The sequence below is a fragment of the Pan paniscus genome, chromosome 3, assembly GCF_029289425.2.
Source record: "Pan paniscus chromosome 3, NHGRI_mPanPan1-v2.0_pri, whole genome shotgun sequence".
NCBI classification, from domain to species: domain Eukaryota; kingdom Metazoa; phylum Chordata; class Mammalia; order Primates; family Hominidae; genus Pan; species Pan paniscus.
In genome coordinates, this window is record NC_073252.2 from 79449909 (window position 1) to 79477376 (window position 27468).

Below are 27468 nucleotides of genomic sequence, written 5' to 3' on the forward strand. Positions count from 1 at the left end.
TTGCATCGTAAATTTTATTCCTGATGTGGTACAGATTTCTTCCATCCCCAAAATGAATCACATGCTGCCCTGGAAAGACCTAGGAAACTCTCCCACCATCTCTAGGGAAGTAGTGAGAAAGAAAGATGCTGAGGACTAGGAAGGCTTTGAAATTTCCCAGCCTACTTATCCTCCCCTTCTCAACAGGGACAGCTGTTCCCTATTATCCCTCTCATCCAGTCATCCCTTAAACACACACACACACACATACACACACACTCACTAGTTAAAACAACAACGACGAAAAAACACCAACGAAACACAATTGCTTCAAGTATTCACGGTCAGGGGTCCTAAGCTGGGACTTGGGGTTATGGGTCAGCAATGGAAGAGGGAAGGGAAGAGGAGGAGGAAGAGGAGGAGCCATCACTGTTTCTGCTATAGGGCTTCCTTCCTTGCTGCATTCTGCAGCAACTTTGTCGACCCTGTCTGCTGGCAACTGCACATTTTGGACCACTAAGCCCCGAAGGAAGATGTGAGGGTATTTCTCAGGGTCTGTAACGCTGATGTTAGTTAATCTGATGTTGAGATACTGATCCACAGAATGCAGGCGTCCACAGATAAGCAGGTCATTCTTGAGTTCCAGGTTTACATCCTTGCCCATAGGGATTGAAAAAGGAATAGAAGAGCATGGTCCTGGTGCTGGTGCTGCAGGCCAGATGGGGAGGAGGGCAGGATACTGCAAGCGGAGCCGGACTTGGGGAAGGGAAGGGCTGCAGAAAGCTCCAAGTACCGAAGGGGAAAGCGCAGCGGATTCATGTCTGGCAAGAGCAGGTGGGGTAGAGCAGAAGGAACAGGAGTAATGACTAGGGTTAGGCACTGATTTCTTATGACACTATGAGCATGACCCATAAGATCAAAAATTGATAAATGATACTTCATCAAAATTAAGAACTTTTGTGCTTCAAAGGATACCATAAAGAAAGTGAAGAATAAATCCACTGAGTAGGAGAAAATATTTACAAATCATGGATCTGATATGGGACTTGAATCCAGAATATATAAAGGAATGTGACTACTCAATTAAAAAAAAAAAACTAAAAAAACAGAGACAAAGAATTTGAATAGACATTTCTCCAAAGAAGATATACAAATGGCCAATAAGCACATGAAAAGATGCTCAACATTATTCATGCAAAATAAAAACCACAATGAGATTCCACTTTACAACACTTCACCAGGATCGCTAAAATAAAAGACAACAAGTGTTACTGAGGAGATGGAGAAACTGGAACCCTCATACAGTGCTGGTGACACTGTAAAATGTTGTAGCCACTCTGGAAAACAGTTTAGCAGATCCTTAATATGTTAAACATAAAGCTACCATATGATCCAGTAATTACACTAAGCATATAGTCAAGAGAACTAAAACATGTCTGTCCATGTAAACACTTGTACATGAATGTTCACAGCATTATTATTATTATTATTTTGAGATGGAGTCTTGCTCTGTCGTCCAGGCTGGAGTGCAATGGCACGATCTCAGCTCACTGCAACCTCTGCCTCCCAGGTTCAAGCAGTTCTCCTACCTCAGCCTTCCGGGTAGCTGAGGTTACAGGCGCCCACCACCACACCCAGCTAATTTTTATACTTTTAGTAGAGACGAGGATTCACCATGTTGACCAGGCTGGTCTCAAACTCCTGACCTCAGGTGATCTGCCCACCTCGGCCTCCCAAAGTGCTGGGATTACAGGCATGAGCCACCGGGTCTGACCACAGGATTATTCACAATAGGCAAAAAGTGGAAACAACTCAAGTATCCACCAAGTGATGAATGGATAAACAAAATGTGCATCCACGCAATGGAATATTTGGCAATAAAAAGGAACAAAGTACAGTTATGTGTCACTTAACGATGGGGATATGTTCTGAGAAATGAATCGTTAGGCAAGTTTGTCCGTGTAGGAACATCTGAGTGTACTTATGCAAACCTAAGTGATTTAAGCTACTACACACCTAGGCTATATGGAATAGCTGATGGCAGGGTCGGGGGAGGTGGAGATGGTTAATGGATACCACAAAAAAAAATAGAGAAAGACCTACTATTTGATAGCACAACCAGGTGACTATAGTCAACAATAACTTAATTGTATATTCTAAAATACCTTAAAGAGTGTAATTGGATTGTCTGTAACACAAAGGATGAATGCTTGAGGGGATGGGGACCTGATTCTCTGTGATGTTATTATTTCACATTGATTGCCTGTATCAAAATATCTCATGTGCTCCATAAATACACACACCTACTATGTACACACAAAAAATTTTTTAAAATAGTCTATGGCTCCTAGGCTACAAACCAATACAGCATGCTACTGTACTGAATACTGTAGGCAATTGTAACACAACGGCATTTGCATATCCAAACATATCTAAACATAGAAAAAGTACAGTAAAAATGTTATAAAAGACAAAATATGGTACATCTGTATAGGGCACTTTCCATGAATGGAGCTTATAGAACTGAAGTTGAGTGAGTGGTAAGTGAATGTGAAAGTCTGCAGTAGGGTACACCCTACTGCAAACTTTATAAATACTACACATTTAAGCTACACTAAATTTATTTTTCTTCAATAATAAATTAACCTTAGCTTACTGTAACTATTTTAGTTTATAAGCTTTAACTTAAAAACTTGACTCTTTTGTAATAACACATAGCTTGTAACACAAACATGTTGTACAGCTGTCCAAAAATATTTTCTTTCTTTATATCCTTATTCTACAAGTGTTTTTTAATTTTAAATTTTTATTTATTTCACCTGAATTTTTTTTTTTTTTTTTTTTTTTTTTTTTTTTTTTGCTAAAAACGGACAGAAACACACACATACGCCTAAGCCTATACAGGGTTAGGATCATCAATATCACTATCTTCCACCTCCACATCTTGTCCTACTGGAAAGTCTATGATGTTACTAGGTGATAGAAATTGCCACCATCGTACACGCAATCCATTGTTGACTGAAATGTCGTGTTTTTTTTTTTTTTGTTCGTTTTAGATTTTTTGAGATAGGGTTGTCTTGCTCTGTTGCCCAAGCTGGAAGTGGTGCGATCACACCTCACTGCAGCCTCAACCTCTTGAAACTCAAGCAATCCTCCAACCTCAGCCTCCTGAGTGGCTGGGACCACAGGTGCGTGCCACCATGCCTGGCTATTTTATTTTTTCTGATGTAGTCTCACTATGTTGCCCAGGCTGATCTCAAACTCATGGGCTCAAATGATCCTCCTACCTCAGCCGCCCAAAGTGCTGGCATTATAGGCATGAGCTACTGTGCCTGGCCCTGAAACTCTGTTATGCAGCAAATGACTATACTGATACATGCTACAGAATGACGAACTTAGAAAACATTATGCTAAGTAAAAGAAGCCAGTCACAAAAGATCATATATTATATAATTCCATTTATATCCAATGTCCAACATAGGCAAATCTAGAGACAGAGAGGGTAGATGAGTGGGTGCCAGGGGCTGGAAGAAGTGAGGAATGAGGAGTTCTATTAATAAGTATGGGGTTTCTTATGGGGGTGATAAATATCTTCTAAAATAAGATAGTGGTAATGGTTTCTCCCTCTGTGAATATACTAAAAAACACCAAATAGTACACTTTAAGAAAGGGTAATTTTGAAAGTGGAGAGAGGGAATAAAGGAAAGAAATCTCAGAAAATAAGCAGCCATGTTTCTGAACACTTCCAAATACAAGAGAGAGAGCTATAGAACCATAAAATTAGTAAGTCTTAAATCAAGCTAAGTGATTAGAAAAATCAATTTCATGGAAAAATGAGCAATAGAAAAGGACTGAAGTCAAATCACACATAAAGTTATTACAAGAAAAAAAAGAATTTAAATAAGGAGTAGAGTAACTCTTCTACAAGAAGTGAAATCTTACCAGAAATCATGGTAAGAAATCTTACACACAAAGATGAAATTATCTATCATTTCACATTTTAAAAACATTTTAATATTGCTACAAGATACGAAAGAATAGCATAAATCAGAGTGAGAAACACTCGGAAATGAGCTGATGGAACTCAGGAAGGAATTAGCTATAAAATGAATCATTTTAAGAAGAAGACTAAGGAGAAACATAAGAGTCAATATACACAATACATAATGTAAGAGAAACAGACAATGAAAACAAACTTTTAGAAGAAAAAAAATAATTCAAGAGAAGGCAACAAATATTAGAAACAAGAAACGAACCTCGAACATGCATACAACAGGAGTTCCCACAAAAAAGAAAACCAAAGCAAGAGAACAGAATATAAAAAACTATAATTCAATAAAACTTTTCTGAAAAACAAAGTTTGCTACTCTATAATGAAAGAACATACCCCGAATCTGGGAAAATCAGCTCAGAATGATCAATACTAAGACATATTCTAGTAAATTATTATAAAGAAAAAGAAAATATCCATTGTACATCCAGATAAAAAGACCAAATGATTATAACAGAAACAATTCTTTATTCCTGCAGAAGGTGGAGTAATACATTTAAGTTAAAGAAAAAGTGAGCCAAAGATTTCATATCTAGACAATTACTTTCAAGTATGAAAACAAGAGATAAGTTATCATCAACATGCAAAAATTGAAAGAATGAATACTGTTCTCATAATTCCTTAAGGAATCTATTACAGAATAAGGTTCAGACAAGAAAAATGACTGATGAGACAATGACATATAAACTGGCATTAGGCATCAAACATGTATTTAAACGGAGAGCCTAAACTAAATGAGGTACGTGAAGGAGAAAATAGTATGTAACAGGTATCTGACAATGTGGATATAGCTTAACTTAAAAAAAAAAAAAAGAGAGAGAGAGCATAACCAAAAGTTGTAAAAACTGTTTTCAGTAAACATATTGTATGTTACACTAATGTTATTCCAAGAACACTTTATGTGAAATATGGGACAAAACAAATTATTATGATATTCTAATTCTATGTGTTGCTAAGAAATAAGATTCTCAGGATGAGAGAATGCTAAAGGAGGTTAAATAATTGCCCACAAGCTCTGCATTTAATATTAAAAAAATATACAAACACAAACCTACACATTTCCTAGCTCTAGTAACTAAAAAGACCTGGAAACAATGACCAACCCAGTAGCAATAAGTATAGCTAAACACACAGATTTTGGTCTTGAAATACCATTGCCTACCAAAAGCAAGCAGGACTTTTTGGAGAAATGCCTGACTCCAGGTCTCTGGCAAGAAATGTACAAGACCAGCCAATCTTGTCATACCAGTCAGCAAGACGGTATCAAAGACTACTAGAGTTGTGTCAAAAAGACTTGGAATCCAACTTGTAGAGGCTTCCAGCAAAGTTGGAAAAACATCTAGAATGACCTGAAATGTATTAAAAAATACGTGTAAATCTGTAATTTCATAATGAAAAACATTTTTTAAAACTGGCCACCTTTGGAAGGTGCCACGTTGCCATTTTTTAATTTTGTAAACTAGTAAATAAAGGGAAAGAACAAATATTTGGTCTGAATTTCCTAAAGAAACTACCACTGGGTGACCAAATAAGGAAAAAATTCTCTTTATACAGTATTTTGACAAATAAAAAAAGGAACACGGGAATTAAAATTCCCAATTCTGTAATAACTAATGAATTACGAATCTAGGCATTACACATCAATGACTGCTAACATCATGAAAAGAGGAAACCCCACTTTATGCACCTTTGGATAAAGAAGCACTACTACCTATGCAAAAAAAAAAAATAGTTTTGCAAAAAATAGCAAAACAATTTAATTAATTGCCTAGATCCAACTATCACTTTATAGAAAATACAAGGGAACTTGCTAAACAAAGCCATGAAAAAGTAATCAGCACAGTTCAGCCTGTAAGAACCTCTGCAGAACAAATGATCTGGTGGTTTCTTCTAAGAAACAAACAACGAGAGAGAGAGAGAGAGAAAAGAAATGGAAGAAAATGATAAACTAAGAGAAACTTAAAAAGACATATCAAAAAGGCAAAACTAGTTTCAAAACTTGGATGATAAAACTATACAAAAAAGGAAGTGACTGCTATGAAAGTTCAGAAGAGTAGATACTTTTTGGGGAGGGGTCAAGAGAGGGTTGTGTTTGGAAGCAGACAGGTGGACGATGTCAGAGTTCTAGTCTGACATCGTCAGACTAGTTCATAGTCAGGAGACTAGAACTAGCCAAGTTCTAGTCTCCTGATATGGATGGTAAGGGCGTTTGCCGTATAAGAATTAATTAAACTGTGCATTGGTTTTCTGATTTCGTGTTTTATTTAAAAATAGCAAAGTTTAAAAACAGATTTATAAACCAGAAATCATTATAAATTTATTAATCCCTAAATTATTAGAAAAATGCAATACAGTCTATGAAAGAACAAGTAAAGTCCTACAACATCAAGATATGGAGAGAAATACTTTAACAAAGTTTATGTATAAGTGGAGGGGAAACTAGAGAGGATTTCAAGAGGTATACTAAGCTGCAGTTATACTATTGGAAAAAATGTTTCATGGCAGCAGCATTTTGACTCATCTATAAACATGTGGGCCAGGGAACAATAAAAATATAATGAGGTTGATTGGATACAGGTGACCTTTAAAGAGTTTTGACCTAGGACTTTCTCAGCAAAGGAAATTGACAGCTGTAATCAAGATTTAACTACAGAGAAAGACAAAGGCCTTAGAAAGCCATAAAAACATTATTAAGTCTAAATGTAAAATAAAACCTATAATGTTATCATTCCAAAACTGGCATGAAATGGTCTAACAGGAATGTGTGTTTGGAGGGAACCTCAAGAACAGCCTCCATGCTCTTTCTTCTCTCATTCTCCAAATTTTACATATCAAAATCATAGGAGGGGAAACAACTCCTATCATTTTAATTGTTTCTAAGAAGTCTGTGTATGTCAGAAGCTAGTTTTGAACACAACTGTAAGAGGAGAAAGCAAAGAGGGGCTAGAATAGAGAAGCAAAGAGGAAAGGATATAATGAGTGTATCTTGTTTCTGATACAGATTCAATAAATACTTGTCAGCTGATAGAAAAGAGAAGACAATTTTAAATTTTGAATCCTAGGTAATCACAAAATTCTTTCATTCTCCATTTTCAGGTAGTCTAATATCAAAAGGCATTTTAAAATCTAATCATTAGAAATGCAAAAGTCGGAGGGTGGGCCAAGATGGTCAATTGGAAGTAGCAGTGGTCTGCAGCTCTCACAGAGAGGAATGAAAAGAAGAAAGAAAGAGTGAGTTCATTCTGCACCTTGAACTGAGGTATCCAGGTTCTCGCACTGGGACTGACTAGGCGAACAGCTTGACCCCATGGAGAAAGAGGAAAAGAAGCAGGGTGAGGCAATGGCCCACTTGGATGCAGCATGGAGCCAGGAGAGCCCCCATCGCCAGCCAAGAAAGGTGGTGAGTGATTGTGCAACCCTGCCCTGACTTGGGAAACCACGCTTCTCCCACGGATCTTTGCAACCCACAGATCAAGAGATTCCCTCACAAGCCCACGCCACCACAGCCTAGGATCCAAAGCACAAAGCTGTGTGGCGTCTCCGCAGAATGGCCACTCAGGCACTCACGGAGACCCAGTAGTTTTGCATACTCCAGTTCCAGGAATTCATGCAAGGCAGGAGATCCCTCCATGCATTACCCTAGGAAGGGGGCTGAATCCAAGGAACCAGGCAGCAGTGTTTTCTGGGCTCCATTCCCACGGCACCTCACAAGACCTACTGGCTTGGAATTCCAGCCAGCCAGTGGTAGCAGGCTGGAGACTGCCTGACACAGACCGAACTCCTGGGAGGAAGGGTGGCCGCCATCTCTGTGGTTGGCGTCAGCTGTGCTAGCCTGCTGGCTCTGGAAAGTCCAGATGGTCCAGACCAGGAGTTCCCCACAATGCAGCACAGCTGCTGTGCCAGATTGTGGCCAGACTGCTTCTTTAGGTAGGACCCTGATCCATCCCTCCTCACTCGGCAAGGCCTCCCTGTGAGAATTTCAGCAACTCCAGCCAGGGTTATACGAACAGAACTCTGATGATGGAGCCCCTGGAGGAGGAGCGACCACTGTCTCTGTGGTTCAGCCAACAGCCTTTCCAGCCTGCTGGCTCTGGAGAGTCAGAGCAGTCTGGACAAAAGGGGATCCCCCCAGAGCACCACACCTGCTCCACAAAAGGGCAGCCAGACGTCTTCTGTAAGTGGGACCCTGATCCCATTCCTCCCGACTGCCTGAGACCTCCCAACAGGGATCTCCAGATACCTCATAAAGGAGAGTTCGGGCCAGCATCAGGTCAGTGTCCCCCTGGGACGGAGCTCCCAGAGGAAGGGACAGGCTGCCATCTTTGCTGTTCTGCAGCCTTCACTGGTGATACCTCCAGATGCAGGAGGGACTGAGGTGACTAGGGTCTGGAATGGACCCCCAGAAAACCATAGCAGCCCTATGGAAGAAGGGCCTGACTGTTAAAAACAGAAAGCAACGACAACATCAACAAAAAGGACCGCACAAAAGCCCCATTCAAAGGTCAGCAACCTCAAAGATCAAAGGTAGATAAGCCCACAAAGATGAAAAAGAATCAATGCAAAAACACTGAAAACTCAAAAAGCCAGAATTTGTATTCTCCTCCAAATGACCACATCTCTCCGGCAAGGGCACAGAACTGGGCTGAGGCTGAGACAGCTGAATTGACAGAAGTAGGGTTCTGAACTTTGCTGAGCCCAATGCAAAGAAGCTAAGAATCATGATAAAACAATACCGGAGCTGACAACCAGAATAGCTAGTTTAGAGAGGAACATAACTGACCTGATGGAGCTGAAAAACACAACATGAGAACTTCACAATGCAATAACAAGTATCAACAGCAGAACAGACCAAGCGGAGGAAAGAATCTCAGAGTCTGAAGACTATTTTCTGAAATAAGACGGGCAGAAAAGAATAGAGAAAAAGGAATGAACAAATATGGGATTATGTAAAAAGGCCAAACCGATGAATGATTGGGGTACCTGAAGGAGATGGGGAGAACAGAATCAAGTTGGAATGCATACTTCAGGATATCATCCAGGAAAACTTCCCCAACCTAGCAAGACAAGGTCAATAATCAAATTCAGGAAATCCAGAGAACCCTAGTAAGATACTCCGCAAGAGGACCAACCCAAAGACACATAATCATCAGATTCTCCAAGGTCGAAATTAAGGAAAAAAAAAAAAAAATTAAGGGCAGCCAGAGACAAAGGCCAGGTCACCTACAAAGGAAAGCCCATCAGACTAACAGAGGACCTCTCAGCATAAACACTACAAAGCCAGAAGAGATTGGGGGGTCAACATTCAACATTCTTTAAGAAAAGAATTTCTAACCCAGAATTTCATATCTGGCTAAACCAAGCTGCGTAAGTGAAGGAGAAATAAGATCCTTTTCAGAAAAGCAAATGCTGAGGGAATTCATCACCACCAGGTCTGCCTTGCAAGAGCTCCTGAAGGAAGCACTAAATATGGAAAGGAAAAACCGTTACCAGCCACTACAAAAACACACTGAAGTACACAGACCAGTGATCCTGTAAAGTAACCACATAAACAAGTCTGCAAAATAACGAGCTAACATCATGACAGGATCAAATTCACACATAACAATATTAACTTTAAATGTAAATGGGCTAAATGCCTCAATTAAAAGACACAGAGTGGCAAGCTGGATAAAGAGTCAAGACCCATGCTGTCTTCAAGCGACCCATCTCACATGCAAAGACACATACAGGCTGAAAATAAAGGGACGAAGGAAAATTTGCCAAGCAAATGGAAAACAGAAAAAAGCAGGGGTCGCAATCCTACTTTCTGACAAAACAGACTTTAAACCAACAAAGATCAAAAAAGACAAAGAAGGGCATTACATATGGTAAAGGGTTTTTAATTCAACAAGAAGAGCTAACTATCCTAAGTATATATGTAACCCAATACAGGAGCACCCAGATTCATAAAGCAAGTTCTTAGAGACCTACAAAGAGACTTAGACTCCCACAAAATAATAGTGAGAGATTTTAACACCCCTCTGACAATATTAGAACATCGAGACAGAAAATTAACAAAGATATTAGGACCTGAACCCAGCTCTGGATTAAGTAGACCTGATAGATGTCTACAAAACTCCCCACACAAAAACAACAGAATATACGTTCTTCTGATCACCACACAACACGTACTCTAAAATTGATCATGTAATAGTCCTCAGCAAATGCAAAAGAACTGAAATCATAACAGTCTCTCAGACCACAGCACAATCAAATTAAAACTCAAGATTAAGAAATCCACTCAAAACCACACAACTACATGGAAAGTGAACAACCTGTTCCTGAAAGACTCTTGGGTAAATAATGAAATTAAGGCAAAAATAAAGACTTTCTTTGAAACTAATCAGAACAAAGAGACAACATATTAGAATCTCTAGGATGCAGCTAAGGCAATGTTAAGAGGGAAATTTACGGCACTAAATGCTGACATCACAAAGCTAGAAAGATCTCAAATCAACAACCTAACACGACAACTAAAAGAACTAGAGAACCAAGAGCAAACAAACTCCAAAGCTAGCAGAAGAACTGAAGGAGATAGAGACAAGAAAAACCCTTAAACAAACAAACAAAAAAACGAATTTAGAAGCTTTTTTTTAATTAATAAAATAGACTACTACCTAGAATAATAAAGAAGAAAAGGGACCAGGCACAGTGGCTCACGCCTGTAATCCCAACATTCTGTGAGGCCAAGGCGGGCGATCACTTGAGGACAGGAGTTCAAGACAAGTGTGGCCAACATAGTGAAACCCCGTCTCTACTAAAAATACAAACAAATTAGCTAGGCGTGGTGGCACATGCCTGTAATCCCAGCTATTTGGGTAGCTGAGGCATGAGAACTGTTTGAACCCAGGAAGCAGAGGAGCTTGCAGTGAGCCAAGATTGTGCCACTGCACTACAGCCTGGGCGACAGAGCAAGACTCTGTCTCAAAAAAAAAAAAAAAAAAAGAAGACTCAAATAGACACAATCAGAAATTATAAGGAGAATATCACCAGTGACCCAAGAGAAATACAAACAACCATCAGATAATACTATAAACACCTCTATGTACATAAACTAGAAAATCTAGAAGAAATAGATAAATTCCTGGACACATACACCCTCCCAAGACTGAACCAGGAAGAAACTGAATCCCTGAATAAACCAATAATGAGTTCTGAAATTGAGGAGGTAATAAATAGCCTGTCAATCAATGAAAAGCCCAATACCAGACAGATTCACAGCTGAATTCTACCAGAGGTACAAAGAATGGCTGGTACAATTTCTACTGAAACTATTCCAAACAATTGAAAAGGAGAGACACCTCTCTAACTCATTTTATGAGGCCAGCAACATCCTGATACCAAAACCTAGCAAAGATACAACAAAAAAGAAAACATCAGGCCAATATCCCTGATGAATGTTGATGCAAAAATCCTCAATATAATACTGGCAAACTGAACCCAGCAGCACATCAAAAAGCTTATCCACCAAGATCCAGTTGGCTTTATCCTCGGGATGCAAGGTTGGTTCAACATACGCAAATCAATAAATGTAATTCATCACATAAACAGAACTAAAGACAAAAACCACATGATTATCTCAATAGACACAGAAAAGGTCTTCAATAAAATTCAACATCCCCTCACGTTAAAAACTCTCAATATACTATGTATTGAAGGAAATACCTCAAAATAAAAAGAGACACATACGACAAACCCACAGCCAATATCATACTGAATGGGCAAAAGCTTGAAACATTCCCTTTGAAAAGCAGCACAAGACCACGATGCTCTCTCCCACCACTCCTATTCAACATAGTTTTGGAAGGTCTGGTCAGGGCAATCAGGCAAGAGAAAAAAATAAAGCATATTCAAACAGGAAGAGAGGAAGTCAAATTATCTTTGTTTGCAGATGACATTATTCTATATCCAGAAAACCCCATCATTTCAGCTCAATAGCTTCTTAAGCTGATAAGCAACTTCAGCCAAGTCCCAAGATACAAAATCAATGTGCAAAAATCACTAGCATTCCTATACACCAAAAACAGGCAAGCGGAGGGCCAAATCATGAATGGTCTCCCATTCACAATGCTACAAAAAGAATAAAATACCTAGGAATACAGCTAACAAGGGAAATGAAAGACCTCTTCAAGGAAAACCACAAACCACTGCTTAAGGAAATCAGAGAGGAAACAAACAAATGGAAAAACATTCCATGCTCATGGATAGGAAGAATCAATATCATAATATCATGAAAATGGCCATACTGCCTAAAGTAATTTATGGATTCAATGCTATTCCCATTAAACTACCACTGACATTCTTTACAGAATTAGAAAAAAACTATTTTAAAATTCATATGGAACCAAAAAAGAGCCCCAATAGCCAAGACAATCCTAAGCAAAAAGAACAACGCTGGAAGCATCATGCTACCTGACTTCAAACTATACCACAAGGCTACAGTTACCAAAACGGCATAGTACTGGTACAAGAACAGACAAATGGACCAATGGAACAGAAGGGAGAACTCAGAAATAAGACTGCACATCTACAGCCATCAGATCTTTGACAAACCTGACAAAAACAAGCAATGGGGAAAGGATTCCCTATTTAATAAATGGTGCTAGGAGAACAGGCTAGCCATATGCAGAAAATTGAAACTAGACCCCTTCCTTACACCTTATAAAAAATTTACTCAAGATGGATTAAAGACTTTAATGTAAAACCCCAAACTATAAAAACCCTAGAAGAAAACCTAGGCAATACCATTCAGGACACAGGCATGGGCAAAGGTTGCATGATGAAAATGCCAAAAGCAATTGCAACAAACGCAAAAACTGACAAATGGGATCTAATTAAACTAAAAAGCTTCTGCACAGCAAAAGAAACTATCATCAGAGTGAACAGGCAACCTACAGAATGGGAGAAAATTTTTGCAATCTATCCATCTGACAAAGGTCTACTATCCAGAGTCTACAAGGAACTGAAACAAATTTACAAGAAAAAAACAAACAACCCTATTAAAAAGTAGGCAAAGAACATAAACAGACACTTCTCAAAATAAGACATTCATGGGGCCAACAAACATGAAAAAAAGCGCATCATCACTGATCATTAGGGAAATGCAAATCAAAACCACAATGAGATACCATCTCACACCAGTCAGAATGGCAAGAAACAACAGATGCTGGCTGGCGAGGCTGTGGAGAAAAAGGAACACTTACACTGCTGGTGGGAGTGTAAATTAGTTCAACCACTGTGGAAGACAGCATGGTGATTCCTCAAAGATCTAAAAGCAGAAATACCTTTTGACCCAGCAATCCCATTACTGGGTATATGTTCAAAGGAATATAAATCATTCTATTATAAAGATGTATGCATGCATGTGTATGTTCATTGCGGCACTATTCACAACAGCAAAGACATGCAATCAACCCAAATACCCATCAATGGCAGACTGGATAAAGAAAATGTGGTACATATACACCATGGAATACTATGCAGCCATAAGAAAGAAAGAGTTCATGTCCTTTGCAGGGACATAGATGGAGTTGGAAGCCATTATTCTCAATAAACTAATGCAGGAACAGAAAACCAAACACCCCATGTTCTCACAAGTTAGAGCTGAACAGTAAGAGCACGTGGACACACTGTGGGGAACAACACACACTGGCGGCTGTCAGGGGCGGCGGGGGAAGGGACAGCATCAGGAAGAATAGCTAATGAATGCTGGGCTTAATACCTAGGTGATAGGTTGATCTGTGCAGCAAACCACCAGGGCACACATTTACCTATGTAACAAACCTGCACATCCTGCACATGTACCCCAAAACTTAAAATAAAAATTGAAGGAAAAACAAAAATCTTATCATTAAGGTCTTCTATAAATACTGTTTATTTCAACGTATCTCAAAATATAGTGAAAAGAGTATTAAACAATTACCATCATTAATTCCTTCTTAGTTGCCTCTTTCCTTCTGTATTTCCTTCTTAGTTGCCTCTTTCCTTCTAAATACAGAAGAGGCAAGAACTTTCATATGTTTGTTGGCCGCATGAATGTCTTCTTTTGAGAAGTGTCTGTTCATGTCCTTTGCCCATTTTTTAATGGGGTGTTTAGAAGGAAAGAGGCAACTAAGAAGGAATTAATATCCTGTTATCTCTGCATTCACTTTGTCTAATTAGTCTTCATTTTTTCCCGCTGGCTTGGTGAGGTCTCTGCCCTATTTACCTCCACTTCACTCAGTGCCCAACAACAGGGAATGAATAAAATCTTTCTCAAAGCAGTTTAAATAGCCACTTCCATGAAGTCTTAAAAACATAGACTGGATTGTTTTCTTCAGAGTGGGATAGGCTGAAGAAACACAAAGAACTTGCAAAAAGAAAATGCAAAGAAGAACGTGTCCATCCTTTTTTGACTTTAGTAGCATGACTATATTCATTCAACAAATATTTATGGAGTGACTGTGCCAAGCAACACAGTTCTTACTTTCCATTTTCAAACGCCTGCTACTACTAAATGCAATTAAAATCAAAGTGACCATATTTCCAATTGTTAAGTAATCTTTTTCCTCCTCCCATGATCCTGTCACTCCTACGATATATTAGCTTTCTAGACAATTGTACAGGTTCATCCCCAGGATGGATGAATTGATTTGTGTGCCAATTTATCACCTGTTGGTCCATGTTTCTTTACTGGACACGTTTAATATGCCAAATATACCTGTGAACAGGTGGCCTTTGTCTCCTGTGTGCCTCACAACCCCACAAGAGAAGAGGCTCCTGCCAGTCAATGCAGACCCCTCCCTTTAATGTCTCGATATGAGGGGAAATCAGAAAATCCATTTTGGCCTTGGATCCAAAAGATATTCTCCATTTCAGCTTCATCAATTATTAAGCTAATATTTTAAATCTTACCTTATATCTGTGTCCATTTCTCAACTGGTTAAAAATTTACAGAGAAGAGGTAGGTAATGATAATGCCCACGTCACAATACTAATCAGAAAATATAAAAGTCTGGATCAAGTTAAATAAGTAAGGGATTAAACAAAACAGAATAGCACACCCCCTGCCCCTCCTCCACCTTCTTTACCTTTACTAAGTCAACAAGACAGCTAGAGATGCCAAGAATTCCAGTTCATAACAGTTCCAAGTTTGGGCTTTCCTGTTATCTTATCAGAGAGGATAGGTAGTTTGGTAGCTTGGAGTGATAAAAATAATGTAACCCCTATAGGCAAATTTTAAAAATTCAGCTAGAAGTTATGGTTTTCTTAACCTGATCAACACAGCAACATGAAATCTTTAGGTAAAAATTTTAAGTTATGTAAACCTACTTAATTCCAAAAAACATTATGAAACAGCTTACAGAGGCAAACAACAAAATTTATATAAACTTAAAATCTTCTACTCTTTTATTACGGTATAGTGATCTCCTGCCCTAGTTTAGATACCACAGTGTTTTCAGGTTCATGTTTTTATATGCCTCCCACCCCTAGCCATGGAAGTACTAAAAAATATTGAAAAGTCTCAAAAAAAAAAAAAAAAAAAGCCTAAGGTTCCCAAATAAGTCCACAAAAACCCCTTTCTATAATAACCCCTATTAAGTCACCTCCTTTCCCATCAAACATAATCTATCCAGTCTATTACTAACATACCTGACCATGGCACCAAAAAACATTCATATTGGAGGCCCATGGTCAACTTCTGATATTCAAAATACAAACATTCATACATTCTGCTTTTTTATTTGCCTATTTGACTTACCTTCAAATCCTATTATCTAAAACAATTTCCTTAAATTATACTCAATCCAAGAAATCACTGCAAAAACATTTGCAGTAATAAATTTGCCAAAACTTCTATTATAGCACTTTTGTAAACGTAACCAAATTTTTTTTTTTTTTCAAAAAAAATCTAATTTCTTCTTCCTGCGTAATTTTCTTTAGTGCTTTATCTCTGTTACATATTTTGGTTGTTTAGTGAGATCTAAAGCTATCAGAAAACCTACATGTTCTGGATAGGAAAAATACTTTTCCTCTTTGTTTCATACCATTTCCTTTGAGGCCTCTGTTTGTTTTTATTACTGTTGGTCTATCCAATCCCACTGTTTTCTCTTAATTCTACTTCCATCTAGCTGCCCATACATTCAGTGTCTTGGAACCAATATTGGACAGCTTTGATGTCCGACCTTCATATATTTCTTCAACTATTATTATGAAAGCTACCACTCCATAAACATTCCAGACCTATCAATCAACCACAACTTGTGATTTAACTTCAACTACCTTCTAATGTGGAAGTGTTCCCATTTTACACAGGTAAGTAAAAGTAAAAATTGAAGTCTGAGGAAAAAACATCAACATACAGAATGTTTGACATTTGGTTCATTTTAAAGCACTTAGGAAGTTCAGTTGGCAAAAAGTTGAAATGATGCCCTTTCATTTTAAGTGGGCAAGAAAAATATATTCTCTATATATCATTTACTCCTTTCAGAAAAGCAACCCAATACATACCTCTGTAGAAAATGTTTCTTCTGGATTTATCCAAATAACAGAATAAATCCTCATTATTTTATTATTCTTTAAAATAAGACTAAAATGTGCCTTACAGACACCACTGACTCAGTATGCCAAATGGCTTAAGATTTAACTGGATCATTTGCTGAAATTTTAAACTGAGTAAGAGGCTGTAGTTACCTCTTTTTGTAGATGAAGTTTGAAGCAACTGTTTGGCTTTGAGGGAAGTGCGAGGCAAATTTTTCAGCCTTTGCGAAGCTGTTGAAAAATAAGGAACTGTAATATTTGCCTGGAAGTACAAGATAAAGGCTACAGCGTCTGTAAACTTGAATGTTTTAATACAAACTTAAAAATTTATCAAAGAACAGAAGCCATAAGGTGCAAATATGTTAGAATCCTAGAAGCAAAAGAATTTTAAAGTGATGCTTAGTGCATTAAGTTGGAAAGAAAAGGGGATAGAACATAAACTTTAAAAAAGAGTTTCTTACAGGTGAGAAAATCTCCAATATGTCTATTGGTCAAAATATCAAAGAGAAAACAAACCACCACAAACATGCTAGGGATACAAAGAATACAAAGATAAAAGTGATGAACACAAGCACACAGTATGAAGTGCAGCACTTGTTCAACGCAAAAAAAGCAGATTTTGGCAAAGCGGTTATTGTTAGATGAATTGCCCTAATGTGAAACCATAATCTGCATACTCAAAAAGGAGAAGAAAACTCAGAACCCAGCAGGTCCTTGGCGAGTCACAATCTAGTAACTTTAATATGTTCAATATCATCTTGTAGAGTACAACTAATTTTTTACCTCAGACTTTGGATATCTAAGCTGTGCACATATGTATGCAAGTGGGGAGCACGCTATGTAATGCTGGTGTGGGTTGAGGGGTTTGGAGGAGTCAGACCATCTCTACCTTTTAAAGTTTTCCATGAGGAAAGCTAAGCTTTTTTCCAAACTCCTAATCTATTAACTGCACTGAAACTCAAAATTAGCAGGTAATCAGCAGCTCAGGGCCATCCAAGATAAAAGTGGTTCCAATTTCCCCAATATACAGTTACTATGGCTCTGACAGACTGATGACTCTCACACCTACCAGTGTATTTAAGCAGCTCTAAAATATTTTAGTTACTCTGCTGATTTGAAAGTCAGACTTCATATATCTTTAGTGTTTATGTGCAAAAAAAGAGAGCTCTCGTCACTCTAAACCTAGCTAGGCTGCATAAACGTTATTGGGCTGATAAAGGGATACTTGATATATTATCAGAAAGAATTAAGATTTCCTGGCCAAGTGAGGTGGTTCATGCCTATAATCCCAGCACTTACAGGCCTTTGGGAGGCCAGGGCAGGAAGATTCGCTTGAGCCCAGGAGTTTGAGATCAGCCTGGGCAGCACAGGGAGACTCTGTCTACACACACACATACATACATACACACACACACACACACACACACGGAGACTCTGTCTACACACACATACACACACAAATAAGCCAGACATGGTGGTGTGTCTGTGGTCCCAGCTATTCAGGAGGCTAAGGTGGGAGGACTGCTTGAGCCCAGGAGGTTGTGGCTGCAGTGAGCTGTGACTGCACCACTGCACTCCATTCAGCATAGTCGATGAAGCAAGGCTCTGCCTTAATTTTTGTATTAATTTTTGTATTTTTAGTAGAGACGGGGTTTCACCATATTGGCCAGGCTGGTCTGGAACTCTTGACCTCAAGTGATCTGCTCGCCTTGGCATCCCGAAGTGCTGGAATTACATGCGTGAGCCACTGCACCCGGCCAATGGGTTATCTTACTTCTATTGCACAAAAATACAGGTTACTATCAGAGTATTTTTCATCTACATATATATTCATACATGTTTTCAACCATTTATATTTTTATTCATCTACTCACTTGTTCCTGTTTTTTTCATTCATTCAAATAGTTTATTATCTGCTTTATTCCAGGTACTGTTTTAGGTATAATGTATCCAGTAGGCAACTAGATGGCTACATTCCCCACTCTCATGAAACTAACATTCTAGGAAAGGGGAGATAGACAATGAGGCAGTAAAATATATGGCCTGCCAGATAGTGATAGCTGCTAAAGAGAAAATTAAGTAGAAAAGAGGGACAGGAAGTAGGCGATTTAAGTTGCAATTATAAATAGAGTGATCAGGAAAGATTTCCCTAAGATGACATTTGCATAGAAATCTGAAAAAAGATAGGAAGTAAGCTATGTAGATATGTGGGGAAAGCATTCCAGATAGAGGGAAAAGCAATTGAAAAAGATACTGAGATAGGACCATGCCTGGTATGTTTGAAGAACAGAACGTAGGCCAGTTGTTGGGTGGAATAAATGAGGGTAAAGGTAACCAATTGAACATACACTACAGTCCACATCACAGTCCACACTATTAACCATTAAAAAAAAGTTTAATAAGGATTCAATATTAAATAACGTCTATAATGAACTCGTCTGGAAGGATCCTATTTGAATTAATAGCTGTGGCGACTCCAATGGACCCCACCCCTATTTATCCCTCAAGTTTCACATGTGATTGTAATAACAACAGTTATCTACAGACAAGCAAAAACTGTGAACTGGGAAATCTGAAGAATCAGATTACACACAGAATCAGGCAGTAAACTCTAAATTCACCTGATACAGAAAGAATGAAATGAACGATTTTCCTAAAATACCACAGTCATATAATGTTACTCAAATAACAAAAATCCAATGTTATTCTGAATTATCTTAATTTGATTAGTTTTCTAAGACAAAATCACTTTTAAATGACAAAGTGTAGTAGTTTAAGTGAAACTCTGAATCCTTCTAATAACAGAGTTCAGTGTGTTGGCTGTTCGAAAATATTTATGGTTTAAAACTTTCTTTGGTTATTTTAATATTTAGATAATTCCACTTCAGCAATACCTTACTGTGAGAAGCAAAGATGCTAGTGCAAAACAATTATTGTTTCATGCTACCAGTATAATGTCTTCCTCCACAAACCAGCTCCTTTAAAAATCTCTTTTCTGTTAAAACACCATTTTCCAAGTCATTCTAGCTCAAATTTTTCTTACTTTAAATTCCATTTATTAATCTCTGGTCATTTCTTAAATCTATCGCTTCCTTTACATTCCTGTTGTCTCCTAAATAACCAAATTCAGGCCTTCATCACACCCTATTTCTGGAATTCCAATCAGTGTTTTTTGTGGTCTCCCTATAGTTAATCCTTTTCACTCTGCTCATGTACATCAAGGGAAGGGTGGTGAAAGTGCTGCTCACCTCCCCAAGAGTAGGCAATAAGTGGGTGTATTGTCTGTAGGCAATTTGGAAACAAAAATAAAACCAAGTTGGTCGGCTTTCTATTATCATCATGCCCCAGCAATAATAAACATCAGTTATAAAAGCACTCCTCCCTGAAAAATAGTTGGTCTAAGCTATAAACAACTGTTGAGTTTTAATAACATACATGTAAGCTTTAAGTAAGCACATTTTATGACTTATACTTTAATAAATACCGCACTTCATGTAAGACTTAATTAGGAAAGCTCCCAGTTATAGTCTTCTACTTAAAGTCTCCCCTGATACAGGTGGATTCCACTACACATGTTCCTTTCAAGAGAAAGTTGGTAGCAATCTGAAATTATTCAAGCTCGCTTCAGCAAAATGTGTGCCTCCAACCCTGTGGTACAATATATTATTATATTTAAGCGTATTAGAAATAAACAACAATGGTACAGTGATTTTTAAAGTCAATGAAAGGATTTGGAGTTGCCTCAATTCTGTCATTATATGCGATTTTGAGCTTGTGTTTAAAATATTTTAACTGCGAAGACACTGAAAAATCATTAGACTTGATCCTTCAAAAACAAAGGCAAGGAAAGCATGGCAATTTCTGGAATTTACTGGAGGATGGAATTTTAAGAATCTCTGCTGAACTTATCCTTATGCTGAAGATTTTCTCTGTGTAGCAGTTGCTTCATGAAAAAAACTTTCAAAATTGAAATTTAAAGATAGTGTTCTTCCATCAAGTAAGAGTAGACAGATTGATAAATCTGGCTATGATGTACTAAGCCCCAATATCAAAAGATCAATTCTGAAGAAGCTATTGATAAGTTTTCAAAAACGAAAGCTATACTATTCACCACTGTGACAGATCAATATATAAAAACATTTTTCCTTTTTAAAAAAATGATCAATGTAACTTCAAATTATTAACCCATTGTCTATTTTTGTATTATAATGTTGATTTTATTATTTATTTTTTACTGACAGTTATAAAATACAATTTCAATAGAAGAATATTTTCACTGTCTGCATTTTTTTCCTGGCCATTAGTACTACAACTAGTTTCATGATAATTGAAAATGATTTTTTCATATATAGGAGGATGTTAAAAATTAGCTTCTCTAAGGTGCTAAATACTAAGCAAGCACAGCCTCTGTGAGTGAAGATTAATTACTGCTAGGTAAAATACCCCATTGTCCCATAACCTCATTTTTGTTTAAATCTTTTATTTCTTAGAAGTTTTGATTTAGAGTCATTTGGGAGGCCGAGGTGGGAGGATCACTTAAGATGAGGAGTTCAAGACCAGCCTAGCCAACATGGTGAAACTCCATCTCTACTAAAAATACAAAAAATTAGCCAGGCATGGTGGTGCGTGCCTGTAATCCCACCTACTGAGAGGGAGGCTGAGGCAGGGGAATTGCTGGAACCTGGGAGGTGGAGGTTGCAGTAAGCTGTGATCACGCCACCGCCGCTCCAGCCTGGGAGACAGAGTCTCAGGAAAAAAAAAAAAAAGAAAAAGAAAAAAAGAAAATAAAATTCATCCAGATCTCATCACCCTCACTCCCTCACTGCTGTGTCTTCAGATCTTAATTTCTTGCCTAGATTATGCAATAATAGCCTAAGTGGTTTCTAGTCTCACCTCACTGAATCTATTCTCCACACTGATATCAGAGTGAACTTCCTAAGAAACCACCTTGATTAAAAGCCAAATATGGCTCCTCCCACTTACAGGATGAAATTCAAACTCCTATGATATTTTAAAACTCCTACAGCCTGTCCTGTCTCTATAGCTATCATCCCTCATGGGATGCTGTACCCGCTCCCTTACCCATCATACACCCTACACTTTAGTTATACAAAACCACTATACTCAGGCTGCCATTCTCAAGACTTTTCATTACTGATCCCACTGTTGGGAAAACCTGTATCTCCTTTCTTTGTTGGGCAACTCATATAAGCTCCTTCTGAGCTGGCTGAGATATCTTTTAATATCTTTCCTGAAAATCCCTTCACACTGCTGAATTTAATGCCTCTCCTCTGTTCCCACAGAGGTTCCTGTCTAACTCTCCCTGCTACTGGAAGGTGTGGGCTGTCTTAACGTTTATATTCCCAGTGCTGGAAATATAACATATACCCAAGAATATCTACTGAATAATTAAGGAACACATAAGTGACTGACCACTGGATAAAATCCAGAACTCTATACTAAGCATTCAAGGTCCACCAAAGTCAGGGTCTAACCCACTGGTTCTCAAACTTGAACGTGCTCCAGAATCAACTGAGATGCTTCTAAAATACACAATCTGGGTCCCTATCCCAAGCGCATTCAATCAAAATTTCCAGCGGTAAAGGCCAGAAAAACTACCTTTATAAAGTGTCCTTGTGATTAGATAACTGAGCCAACATCACTGTACTACTTAAATAGATGTTCTATAAATGTTTCATTCATTCTTAGATTAGCACATTACACATATTAATCATGACTTATTTATTTCAATTTGTGTTTCAAAATTATGTATATTTCAAGTGTAATCTACTAGTGTTTTGGTAGTAAGTGAAATCTGGATGGGAATTCCTTCCTCACTGGTCTCATAACAGGATGGCTATGCATAAGCTGACAACTGCCCTGGACAGTCAGTCGTCCTTCTCTCTTCAGTGAGAGGTCCAAGTACAATGTTGATGCTATATGCATTTTCTCTGGGGTATACTCTGTAATCCATGCAAAAATATTCTTCTGTTTGGCTAAATGTAAGCAAATGGATAATATCTCACTAAATTATTTTACTCGTCTGTGGTAATTCACAAAATACTTACAGTTAATCTCAAATCATGGTCTGACAGTCATTCAAGAATGTTTTCCAAGATGCACTCATTTGAATTAGGTCAGCATGATCTCATCCAAACAATGAGGAAGAGGAAAATAGGAGACTCAGGGAGGAGCTGGGAAGAGGGAGAAATCTGGCCTTGCTTTTACCACTTCCCTAGTTATATGGCCTTGTACAATTCATTTAATTTATATGGATCTCTGTTCCCTTTCTATAAAAATAGATGATTTCTGATGTTTAAATGAAATAATACACTTAAACATTTACAAACAAATAAAATTTGGGTATCATTTTTTAAATCAGTAGATTGTGTTGGGTTTTTCTCCCTTCCCTTATTTCTCAACCAATTATTCCTATGACTTTCTGGAAACTTAACTTTCTGCTAAACCTGTGCTTTAACAGTCTTAGAAAGCAAGGCATTAGCCTTTTGAAAAACTCTCTCTCACAAACATTCCTTCCTTTAATTGAGGAAACTAAGAAATTGACATGTATCCATGACCTCTGCAATGCTCTGGTTTTCTTAAACTTTTTAAGTTATATTTTCCAAATATAAAAGTCAAAATTGGTAATAGTTATAAAAATGAAGATACATTAGAACTCTCATAAATCTCATATTTCAATGCCAGCATCCACAATAATGCAGCCACAGCAAATAAGCATATAAAAATAGTGATTGGCATAGTAACAAGGCAAAAGAAGTGATCCCTTAGGTGGAAGTAACAGCAACCTTGCAAAGTTAGGTTCATGCAGACCAGCAAGTAAGAACCAAAGCTTTACCACTTAAGAGCTGAAAAAATAAATACTTAAAACAAAATGCAACATCTGTTACACTAACAACTGAAATTTACACAAAAAATACAAAATACCAATTCATGTATAAAGTATATAAAGCTTATTATAATAATTGTACAAATTATATATATAAAGACTATTATGAAAACTATGTATACTAATTTAAAAAATGCTTACATATATATTTTCATGTATCAAATATATATGAAATTTCAAGATAAATTGGTAACACTTTTTTTGCTTCATGTTAACTTTCAACAAAGTTTTAAACATTTTAAAGTAAACTTTACTAAGTTTTAAACTTGCTAATATTTTGAATTTCCTACTTTCCAAATACATTTTTGAGAACAGTATAATTCTATACCAAAATAAATATGTGACATTTTAATTATAAGCTTTACTACAGCTACAAATATAAACAAGTACATACAATTGGAATAAAAAAACATGGTACCTTACTTTCTCTTCTACCTACATATTCAAGTACTGAAATACACCATTATGAAATTGCATACATACTTTCCACTTAAAAGTAAATCAATGATTGGAATCCCATTGTGTTTTCCCTATATATATTCCTTAATTATCAACTTCTGGGAAAAAAAGGAAAAGTAATTCACCTACAGAAAAAAAATTATAGGGTATCAGCAGGTGATTATAATTACAAAATGGTAATTCTACCACTAGAGAAGGCAAGCAATCATTGTGAAGTTTAAGACACAGACAATGCATTATTTCTATTAACATTTTTATCCTAGGTTCCCAACCTTTTGTTTTTTCTTCTGTTTCTGTGAAGAATTATTTTTCATTTCCATAAAGCTTTGACATGCTAGAACAGTTCAAATACAGAGCATGTATGAGGGGACGAGGTAGAGGATATAGATATAGCTAGTTTTAGAAAGTATCTGGGATGCTGTCTGGACATGTATCATGTAAACTTTTGAGAAATCCAGAATGTAACAGTTCAAACTAAATATGAAAGCATCTTTGAAAGCCAAGTACAAACATTGTTTCGGATCATCTGTTCACATGCTGTAAAAGCATGGCTTATAATATACGTAAGTTTTATTATTTAACCTTCTTAATGATTTACTATTTTTCTTTCCTGTTACATTAACATTGTGGGTGTTTTTTTTTGCATCAGCCAAATGTGTCAGGGGAAAAAAGAAGCCAGAAACAGGATATTCTCAAGTGTCAAATTAATCTGTATCACTCACGATTTCAAAGATAAAGCTCAAATTCTATCCTTCCTTTCAAGTGTTTTGTGAATTCCTGTTTTCTATACTATTTATTAGTACTACAGTGAGTATTATAATGGCACTCTCAGTTACAGAGTTCACAATAAGACTTGGAGTACTAAGTTTAAAATGTAATTTGCTATAAAAACAGGTTTTAGCATATATCTAGCTGAATAAATGTGGTTTACAAATCTCTGGGTACCAATTTTCTACAGTGCTTTAAACGTTAGAATTTTAAATCTTAGGAAAAATGGAAATTATATTTCTGGATAAGTTTTATATCATGGTCTAAACCACAGATGTGACAACTCTCACTAGGTGAATTTGGACTCTCACCTATTGAGATCCAGTGCTCAAGATGAATCAACACGGGTTTAAATTCTAACTTGCCGCTTATAAGCTGTATAATCAGAGATAGGTTATTTGGCCATTCAAAGCTTCAATTTCTAATCTGTAAAATGTGGTAATAATCGTACCTCCTTCATAGAATTGTTCTAAGGATTAAATAAGATTATGCATCTAAATACAGTATAATATAAATTTGTTATATAAGTAATATCATATGCACCTTGTAAATAAGGAAAATTTGTCAATATATCACAGAAGTCATTTTGATTCAAATATAGTTTTTTCGTAGCTTGTTTTTTTTTTTTTTTTTTTCTTTCAATAGACTAGAGTGCAGCAGCATGATCATGGCTCACAGCAGCTTCAAACTCCTGGGCTCAAGCAATCCTCCCACCTCAGCCTCTTAAGTAGCTGGGACTATAGGCATGTGACCATCATGCCTGGGTAATTTAAAAAAAAAAACACATTTTTTTAGAGACGAGGTCTTGTGTTGCTCAGGCTGGTCTCAAACTCCTGCTAGCCTGTTGATTTTTGAGCCACCAAGTAACAACAGCTTAACATGAAGTATATGAAGTCAGCTAAACACAACAGGGCCAAGGAAAAGTGTGAAGAAATTAAATTAGCTGGGCATGGTGGTGCACGCCTGTGGTCCCAGCTACGCAGGAGGATCACCTGAGCCCAGGAAGGTGAGGCCGCAGTGAGCCATGATTGTGTCACTGCACTCCAGCCTGGTGACAGAGTGAAACCCTGACTCAATCAAAAAAAAAAAAAAGAAAAAAAAAGATGAAAATGAAAAAAGGGTTAAATATCTTCAAATTTTTAACTGCTTAATAAACAAGTTATAAGTGAACAGTCAACAAACTTGTTTGTATCACTTCTTCATAGCCTTGAGAAAATGAAAGAATATAACACAGCTACCACTTCAACCACTGATAGTAATATGCCACAAGGATCTGAGACAATATGCATCCATTGTGTACCTACAAGGATCTGAGTGAATAAGCATCCCTTGTGTCCCTACAAGGACCCAAGTGAATATGCACCCTTTGTGTCTCACAGCTCATATATGGGACTGATGTGAGCTGTGAAACACATGGGATGAATACTGAGCGTTTATAAGATCATAAAAATAACTGTAATCATTTATTTAAAACTGTTTTGACTACATGCTCAAATCTATCCTAGCTAAAAAGTAATTTTTTGAAATTCCTTTAAAATCAACTTGTACATTAATATACACAATGCCCATTTACTCCAACATCACTACTTCTTGGCTCAGTTTGGCTATTTTGTCCTAGATGATCTTACTGTATGATTCTCTCTGATCTTCGTCTATGTTGCATATGTTTCCTTAATTCAACAGTCTCAACCTTTCCTTTCCATCACATTACCTTCAAATCTTTCTTTAAAAATGAAGTTCTATATCTCCTGGAGTATTTAATAAAGATTTAACATGAATTTAACTGTGCTAGTATCATTATTGTTTTTATTAATGCTTTCTAAGAAAGTTGCTTGGGTTTTCAGTGGTCTGTTCCAGGACTATTCCCTCCACTCCTCATCATCCTATCATTTTTATTGTGTAATACTGCAGAATGTGAGGTTTTTAAGGAATGCATATTTTGTGCTATAGTAGAAATGCCTGTATTGATTTAACATACTACTTGCCACAAAATAAAAACTCAAGTATCTATTACAAATAATAGTTGAATACAAATACTGTCACATTCATGGGTTAGTAACCACCCAATGGCCAAAACTTATTAAAAATTATAATCTACATGTGTTCTTTCTACTATACTTCTAAAATTCACCTTCTCTGTTTAAGAGTTTAGCTTTAACTCTAAGAATTTGTTTTCTGAAAGATAATTTAAAGAGACAAGTCCTGATCAATTCTTAAAAAGTGATGGTTTCTGGCAATTTATCTCAAATTTTAATCTATAAGTAGGATTAGGACTATGAATTAATCTGGCATACATATTGATTCAATATTGTATTTTTTCATTAAAATAGCCTTAACAAACACAGAAAATCAAATCAAAACCAGAAATCTTATCTCAACAGATGCAGAAATAAAATGAGATCATCCAAGAGTTCTCCTGGTATACTTTTGTTTTGGAAAGAAAAGAACTTCAACAATTCAACTTTGATAACAGATTTAATATATTGCAGGTTTGAACAATGGATTATTTTGAGTATGATTCTAAAATTATGTAATAATCAAACTTTTAGGTATTTTTAAAGTGGAGGTTATTAAAGAAAATTTACGTACTAAGGGACATATATTTTTGGATGCTCTACTGGTTTTTATTTCTAATTCTAGTATCTATAAGCAAAAGCTACACCTACTTTTTTAATAGTTACATTTTGCTTATTTTAAAATTCTGGAGAGACCAGAGTTTTGTATAGACAGATATACTGGCAGAATC

The 27468-nt window shown here is 37.0% G+C and overlaps 1 protein-coding gene and 1 pseudogene across 2 annotated transcripts in view; both read right to left on the minus strand.

The window, feature by feature from the left end:
- SLAIN2 (SLAIN motif family member 2) overlaps nucleotides 1-27468 on the minus strand; it is a 78162-nt gene that overhangs the window by 10312 nt on the left and 40382 nt on the right. Inside the window, exon 7 of one of the 2 annotated variants that reach the window (XM_034958847.3) lies at nucleotides 16742-16819. The exons of the other annotated variant lie outside the window; for it this stretch is intronic. Coding sequence (XP_034814738.1) covers nucleotides 16742-16819 — 78 coding nt within the window. The remainder of the gene's footprint in view (nucleotides 1-16741; nucleotides 16820-27468) is intronic. 2 annotated transcript variants of the gene reach the window in all.
- LOC129397606 (U6 snRNA-associated Sm-like protein LSm2) lies at nucleotides 406-12209 on the minus strand (annotated as a pseudogene).